The 8,308-nt window shown below is 37.4% G+C and overlaps 1 protein-coding gene across 1 annotated transcript in view; it reads left to right on the plus strand.

The window, feature by feature from the left end:
• Positions 1 to 8,308, plus strand: part of LRRC7 (leucine rich repeat containing 7) — a 378,921-nt gene that overhangs the window by 264,641 nt on the left and 105,972 nt on the right. The window contains exon 9 of the mRNA XM_004679111.1: positions 5,398 to 5,472. Within this exon, the coding sequence (XP_004679168.1) occupies positions 5,398 to 5,472 (75 nt within the window). The remainder of the gene's footprint in view (positions 1 to 5,397; positions 5,473 to 8,308) is intronic.

The raw sequence follows: 8,308 nt of genomic DNA on the forward strand, positions 1-8,308 counted from the left end.
GCCTCAAACCTTATTGCATGTTTATAGTTAATGAAAAATTTACCTGATAAAACACCCAATTTTTTAGTGACAAGCAAACAACTGAGCATATAATTTCAAATTATTTAAACTTGATCTTTGTAGACTGCAAAATAAATATTATAATTTTGATAAATTACATAGCATCAATTAGCCCTGAATTGGGGGTTAATAAAGCAATTAATACAGTACCTTAAGAATAATTGAGATGTACTGATGTAGAACTGTATTGCAAGATTAGTATACCCTAGTGAATAGCTCACTCTACTGTTGTATAAACCTAATAAAAATATATAATTTATTGGCATAGTTCACATGATCAAATTTGTGAAGAGAAAAATGAAGCTCAGACTTCTAAAGAGCTTTAAACAAATATGGAAACACAGAACTTTTAAAATCTCACCAAATAAGTAGTTGGTTTTATTCTTCTATAGTTATTATAAAGTATTTGGTCAGATAGAGTAATATTATTTTCTTCATTTCCTTAAGCTTTATCTTAGACTTTGTGTACTACTAATTTTTTTTTTAAGATTTATTTATTTGTTCATACAGAACTGGGGTACAGGCCAGAGGCTCAGGGGCAGCGAGAAGCTTCACCAGAGACAGAGTAGGAGCAGAACAGGCAGATCTATGAAGTACACTGCTGATGGGAGCAGCAGGGCGGGTCAGGAGAGGTCTGCCACGCCATGTGGGCACCTCTGGGGCAGGCGGGAATCGAACTCATGCGGAAGTGGCTTTAGCTTCTCAGTGCTGTGCTTTAACCCGCTGCACCACCAGGGACGGCCACTACTAAATTTTTACCTAAATTTTCACCTGTGGAATATGTTTCTCTCTCCGGTAAGCAATATCTGCATTGTGTGAGCTCACATTAAAATAGCCCATGACTTCTTTCTAAGTCAGCTGCATCTCTTAATTCCCTTACATTTCATATGGTTTTCTATTTCCACATAATACCTAGTCTGTATCTTCAACTCAGAGCTATTCCTTCAGCTTCAGATTTTTTTTTTAAAGATTTATTTATTTATTCATACAGAACTGGGGTACAGGCCAGAGATGTGGAGGGTGAGAGGATTCACCAGAGACAGAATGGGGTACGGAACAGGCAGATCGACGAAGTACACTGCTGAGGGGAGCAGCGGGCGGGTCGAGAGAGGTCTGCCACACCATGTGGAGCTCCTCCAGGGCAGGCGGGAATTGAACTCATGCGGAAGTGGCTTAAGCTTCTCAGTGCAGTGCTTTAACCCGCTGTGCCACCAGGGAGGGCCAACAGCTTCAGATTTTAATAGCCAACATATCCCTGGGCATCTCCACTGTGACTCACAAGAAACTAAAGTTAATCATGATCAAAATGAAATGACGCTTCTCTCAAATAGCTACCTCTGACTTAATACTCTGCATCTCCACTTATGGGACCACCGTGTACTGGGAAACAGAGGCACAGACGATCACTCTCTGACCCTTATAGCCAGTCAGTAGTCCTACTGTTTTCATCTTCTAAACATCTGCTGAATCCAGCATATTCTCTTTCATTATCTTTCACTACTAGCTCTAATAAGTGTTTCCTTTTTCTCTTCTTTTTTACCACCAAGTCACATAAAATACCAATCTGCCAACTTCACTTCTCATTAAAAATGTAGTGATGGGCCTCCCTGGTGGCACATGGGTTAAATTCTCAGTACTATCATCACCAGCCAGTGCTTCATGAGTTTGATCCCTGGCTAGGGAGCTGACCCACATGGTGCAACAGACCTCTTCTGTCTTGCCTGCTGCTCCCCTCAGCAGAGTTTTTCAGTAGATCTGCCTGTACAGCTTCCCACTCTGTCTCTGGTAAATCCTCTCACTGCCCATACCTCTGGCCCAGACCCCAATTATCCATAATAAATAAAATAAATATTTTCAAAAAGCTGGCTATGTTCTTTCACCCATACAATAAAGTCTTATCTCCCTATTAAAACCATGAGGCTTTGGATCCCATCCTTGCTTTAAAAGCCCCACTTCCTAGAAAGTAAAGTGCCTCCAGTCCCCACACATTATACTATTTCTTGTACTGTTTCTGACTACCATAGTTCCTCTTTTCCTCTTATTAAGCAACTTCCTCTCATCTCAGAAGCATGAGGACTCCTTCATGACTAAGGTACACAGGCCTCCCTCTTCTGTGTTCCAAAATATCATGCACCTGCTCTTTGTATGTTTGCTCTACAAATAGACCATGAATTTCTTGAGCACAGAGACCGTATCAAGCATATGATTCTAGTGCAGTAACTAGAACTTAGAAGATGTTTAACAAGTACTTATTGAATTAAGGTATAACATCATTCTAAATATGGTGTGTGTCCGTTCTTATTGTTTTCTTCAAACAATGTCATGTGTGGCAGGAACTAGAGTGAATTTTTCATAAACTCCTCTTATATTTCCCACCTGTTCTTCAACTTAAGTCAAAGCTATCTAAATAGCTGTAGATAATAAGCTGTACACAAAATTAATAATTGTCAGTTCTAGTTCAAGATTTTTAAGAGCAACAGCTAGTTTCCCACACCTTCTCTTCCTTGCTTTAGCTCTTTGAAAGCCCTGAAATAATGGAAATACAAGCTAGTGGCACAAAAACCCTTGGACATGTAGCAGGAAAGAAAGTGAGCCAGTTGTGTTAAGCCCACACTGAAATCACAGTGTAAATTTGTTACCACAGCATAATCTAGTCTGTTTTAATAGTGCTCAGAATAGATCTTATATGTTAAAATCTGTTTTATTACGTACATATAGGATTGTGTTGACTTTACTCAGTATGTAACTCCACCAGTTGCCCTAAAGTCTGCATGATGTCTTGGCTTCGGAAAAATTTACCGCATGACTGATATTTTCCAACTGCTTTGCCTATTGCTTCAAAACCTTTGCTCATCATAGTGTTCTTCTTACATTTGATTTATGTTTTCCATCTTTGCCCAGTTTTACATATAGGTGCCTGTTGCCTATAATCTAAATGAATGGGTGTGTTCTCCTACACAAAATGATACCCCACACTTAACTCACACATGTGTCTGATTCCAGTGCAGAATATACTTTAGATTTTTATCCTTTTTATAAGTGAAACTTCTCCCAGGAAAAACTACCTTATCCCATTGTAATCACAGACTAAAAGTATCATAGACTAATCCCTGAAATCCTCCTGATGAGTCAAAGTTGTGAGTATAACTCCTGCTGATGAACCATTCTATTGAAACAATACTATAATTTCCTTCATTTCTGGTAATTTTTTTGTTTTTATAAAATACATGGGTTTTCATGTTATGGTCCTAAATTTTATTGAGCCGTGATTATATCTGATTTCATTGTTTCTGCTGGATGAGAACAAAAAACTCTAGTTTAAAATGTGGCTTAGGCCCTCCCTGGTGGCACAGCGGGTTAAAGCACAGCACTAAGAAGCTAAAGCCACTTCAGCATTAGTTCGATTCCCACCTGCCCCAGAGGTGACCACATGGCATGGCAGACCTCTCCTGACCCACCCACTGCTACCCTCAGCAGTGTACTTAGTTGATCTGCCTGTTCTGCTCCCCACTCTGTCTCTCGCCACCCCTGAACCTCTGGCCTGTACCTCAGTTCTGTAGGCGCAAATAAATAAATCTTTAAAAATAAATAAATAAATAAAATGTGGCTTAATGTGATGCCAACAATATTTACTTTTAAAGTGAACACAAAACTCTTCACCCCCAATTTTTTTAATGCCCAAAGCTCCTATTGCCATTCCAGTTTTGAATCCACCACGAAGGAGCAAATCTTTTCTACAGTTGTGCTGGTCAAAAGTCCATTGCTTCTTATCTCCTTTAAATGAATCACATTCTCACCCTCCAGAGAATCTCTGTGACCAGGGGAATACAATACACTAATTAGCTTAGACCTTAGTCACTTCCCTGGGATGATAAAAAGGAATCCAATTTAAGGTGGCCTTGAGGGATAATTTATTCAGAAAGATAAAGAAAAGGTCATCACAAACAAGATATGGTGTTGGTAACAATAGCAATTTCTGTCCTCTTTATATGGCCGGCTGCCCAGGAAGCAGTTTCATATTGACAGCTGTCCTGCCTTATTCAGAATCTCTCTAGCTTTTCTCTGAACTTCTCTGTATTCTTTTCTCCCAGATGCTGCCTTGTGTTTTAGCTATTTTTATGCCTTACTTCCCAAGTTATCAGTTACTTCAAGGCAGGAACTGGGTTTGATGAACTGGATTAGCTCCTTCTTTGTGGCAGCTTTCACATTACAGACATACCTACATTTCAACAAATCACTATTTGTTGAGTAACTGAAGGGATGTGAAGTGAGTGTGTCTTGCTGACACTATTATCATATCATGGTAATATCTGTGTGTGCTTGGCTGTTTAGTGTATAAGGGCCTTAAACACACACCTGATAAAAATCTGCCTAGCACCAAATACTTTGGCAATAATGGAAATAAGAGGACATAGTGAATAAAAAAGAGTGTTGCCCTTCAAAAGCAAACTTACAGAGTAATTAGACTATAATAAATGTTTCAAAGCATTTATCGTTTTATCAGGTTTGGGTTGTCCAGAGTACTAACTTCTTTAAGTGGGAATATTTCATTTGTAACTCAATCCAAATATTAATAACCACAATAAGAATTAATAAGGAGAGGGAGAAATCCATTTTACAACAATATAAGCCTGTATTGTAACTGGTTTTGAAAGGGGGAAGCCAAAGAACCTCTTAGCTAGACTTGAAATTAACAAGGCAGGATGGGTGGGTCTAGACCAGAGAGTTCATGGCTGCAGGGAGAAGGCCACGTCCCAGACCTTTTCTAGGTTAAGTTTCAGGATAATGCTGTAAAGTCCATAAGCATCCCAAATTGCTTCAAACTCAGTGTCAAATGTGATGTCTGTATTTAGCCACTTTTCCAAGGTACATTATCAAAATCAGTTCATTTTCGTTTAGATGGGACCTCTTTACAGCCTTGTTTTTTAAATTCTTGCCTTTTCGATGTCCGTGTGTCTTCCTAAAAATGTGGGTGCTCTTGTAACAACCCACCTTTCCAACAGTGAGGGTCTTTATAATGTTAGAACATATAAAGCATATCAATCCATCAGAATAATTACAGTGTTAGTACATATAGCATCATTGTAAAGTGTTAAAAATAACATTTTTTTCACATTTTTATTTTTATTGTTGTTGTTCTGATTGTTTCCAGATCAGTTCCAGGTTGGCTTCCTTAGGGACTGCTAGTTTTGCTGGTGCTCTATTAAATTTGGAAGTTTTTAGAGCATTAATACTAGATTATCTAAGTTCAAGATCCAAGTAATTAAATCTTGTATTATGATAAGAGAAGAATAATTTGGTTTTCCTCTCTCTCCTTTTTTCTTATCTCTCACCCAGCCTGAAGTTCTGGATCAGATACAAAACTTAAGGGAGTTGTGGATGGATAATAATGCGTTGCAAGTGCTACCTGGGGTATGTAAGTTTTTATTATTCCATGTTGTCTGTCATCTACATTACACAGTAATTGCAACTGATAATGACTAATCATAACTCTCAGTGTTAACATTTCAAAATAAAGTGATATTTGTTAAGAGTAAAGTCAAGCAAATTTATTCACAAAAGAAAACAGAAATTTAACCACATCAAATTTTTTTCTTCAACTGAATGACAATCCAGCAGTAGGCTTACCTGTAAACTCACTGAGTATGATTACTCTTTCTTTTCCCATTCAGTGAATAACTTCTCATAAAACAAGCTGCCACTAATAGCAACTGTGTGCAAATGAGCACATGCCACACAGGTTGTGTGCACTTATGTGTACATATATACCAACCACAAGGAAGGTTGTAATGGTCAACTTCAAATTCCCTATGTTGCGTTAAATAGCCAGGGCAGCTGGAATTGTAATAATTCTTTAGCTGCGGAGATTTATATGTGTTTTCCCATAGCCAATTTTATTTTACTTTGAATTGACATTAAAAATGCCTTACAATGTTAGCAAAAGCAACAAGAACAAGAAGCTTATTCATTTTGGGGCAGGCATGACATCACATGAAAAAGGAAATCTAGCAAAATATTAAGGAAAAGATACTTTCTTCTCAAAGAATATTTTTTCTACTGTCAACACACACACAAAACAGAAAAACAAACATTCACATTTTCTATTTATTGGTTCATACAAAAACTGTTTACAAGTGCACATCTATGAGCCAGAAACTGTGCTAATGTCAAGGTTACAAAGATCATACATTCAATGACCTTAGACATAATTGTTTGAGGAGCTCACATGTAATAGGAGAGACAGGTTTGGATTCCACAACACATAGTAAAGCATGATTTGCGCTATATGCAAGATGTAAAGAAGTCCCATGGCAAGTCAAATAAGACAGTCACTAATACCCTATGCATAGATCAAGGAGAAAATGTTTATCTAATTGGAAAAGTTTAAACCTGCTTCTTCAATATATTTATTTATTCAGAAACATTAATGTAGCATTTTTCATGGACTAGACACTATCTAGAGGGTTCCCAAACATTGATTTATAGCAACAACATGAATTTGGGTTTATTACCATACCATGCTGCTAAAGGTGAGAAAACTGAAACAAAAAGTAAGTAACTTATCCAAGGTCACACAGCCTGTAAATTTTGTAATTGAGTTCAGTTCCTGAAGTTTTGGGTTAAAACTGTGATGATCCAAAATGCATCTCTCTATAGAATCACTAGAAGGTAAAATTTAGAATCTGGTTCACTCCGTTATGTACAATTGTTACAATCCCATATATAGCCTTACAGATCAGCTCACACCGCGAACTCCTTAGTAAGTGATTATTTAAATGAAAGGTAATGAAGCAATCCCCTATTAAATAGTTCATGCTGCCAATTGCTTATTTTTGAAATATATTTCACACATACCACTGACATAAAGTAGAAAACTTACTATAGTTACTATGCTTGATTTTCACATTTTAATTCTCTCTTCATGGGACTATCCCACATCTTCCTGCCATAAATACACATGGCTTTCCAGATGTTGCATTGGCAAATAGTTGTTATACAATTACCTATAAACATATTAACACATGACTTTGAAAGATTAATCGTGAAGCTACAAATATTTGGAAACCTGAGCTACTGTTTTTCTACTCTGTTGTTCATATATGAAAGAATTGAATAGATAATGACCAATTAGTCTTTTGCATTTCTCTATTTTGTAACCATCACTCGAAGTTCAGTCAATGAAAATATGACTAAGCAATGTATTGGACCATGTTTATTTGTAAACAAAGTCCAGTATCTTCTTTTGCTCATGATGCCTTTTACTCTTTGTATTTGTTATAGACTCCTTCATGCCTAGGGGATGTTAAAACAACATTCAGTATCCTCCAGGACTCTGAAACATTTGCCATAAAGGCCTTTATCACTCTAGGTTACTATTGCCTTTCTAAGATATTTCAAAGTGATGATTTAAAAGGATTCAAAAGTAAACACCAAAGTGTTATTTTTCTTCCAAAAAAGAATCTTTAGAAATTTCACACTAAATATTGAATTGTGCTAGAGATTGCAATGAAGAAAGCTTCAAAGAGTAGAAAAATTTTGTCATGATTAAGGAACAAAAAAGAAAGAAAGACACATCATTCTTTTGTTGCTCACCAGAAAAGAAGAATGAGCAAAAATAATATAATAGATCCTTAAAGTGGGAAGCTTTAAATAAATTGTCAGTAGTTTCCCAAGATACCATATTTCTACATCTGGGGAAAAGGCATCCCTCTGGCCTGACTCACCCAGTCCACTGGATTCCTAGCCTAGCAATTATCCACCTACTCAAAACTGTACCTACTCTCTTTCCACCTGGGGTGCTGAGGAAGTAGAGCTAGAGATGTGTGCTGAGTTCATCCATAAGGGAGTTGGAGGTCAGGAACTGCCTGTGTAAGCAAATAGGCTTTGTAGTTTGTAATCCTTTAACAATGGCTTTGAATTTTATATCCACCCCTTATTAGTGGGGTCATTTTGCAACATTACTTATAGTAGATATCCCCATGCATTTTTCTGGAAAAAAGAATGTTACTCCTTTAGCTTCTTCTGAGCATTCTGTATGCAGTTTTTTACTCTCTTCTAGAATTGCCTCATTTGGAAAGAACTTCCTTACACAGGGCCAAATCCCTGTTCCAGAAGACACTCGTTTAAGGCCCATCAGTACAAGGCCCATTTACCCCTACTCAGGAGAGCTGAAAAACATCCCCAATGTCAGTGCTCCTTAAAAAGTCAGCTGAAGGCCCTTCCTGGTGGCGCAGCGGGTTAAAGCACA

Source organism: Condylura cristata, unplaced genomic scaffold (assembly GCF_000260355.1).
Source record: "Condylura cristata isolate star-nosed mole 26May11 unplaced genomic scaffold, ConCri1.0 scaffold00008, whole genome shotgun sequence".
Lineage (NCBI taxonomy): Eukaryota > Metazoa > Chordata > Mammalia > Eulipotyphla > Talpidae > Condylura > Condylura cristata.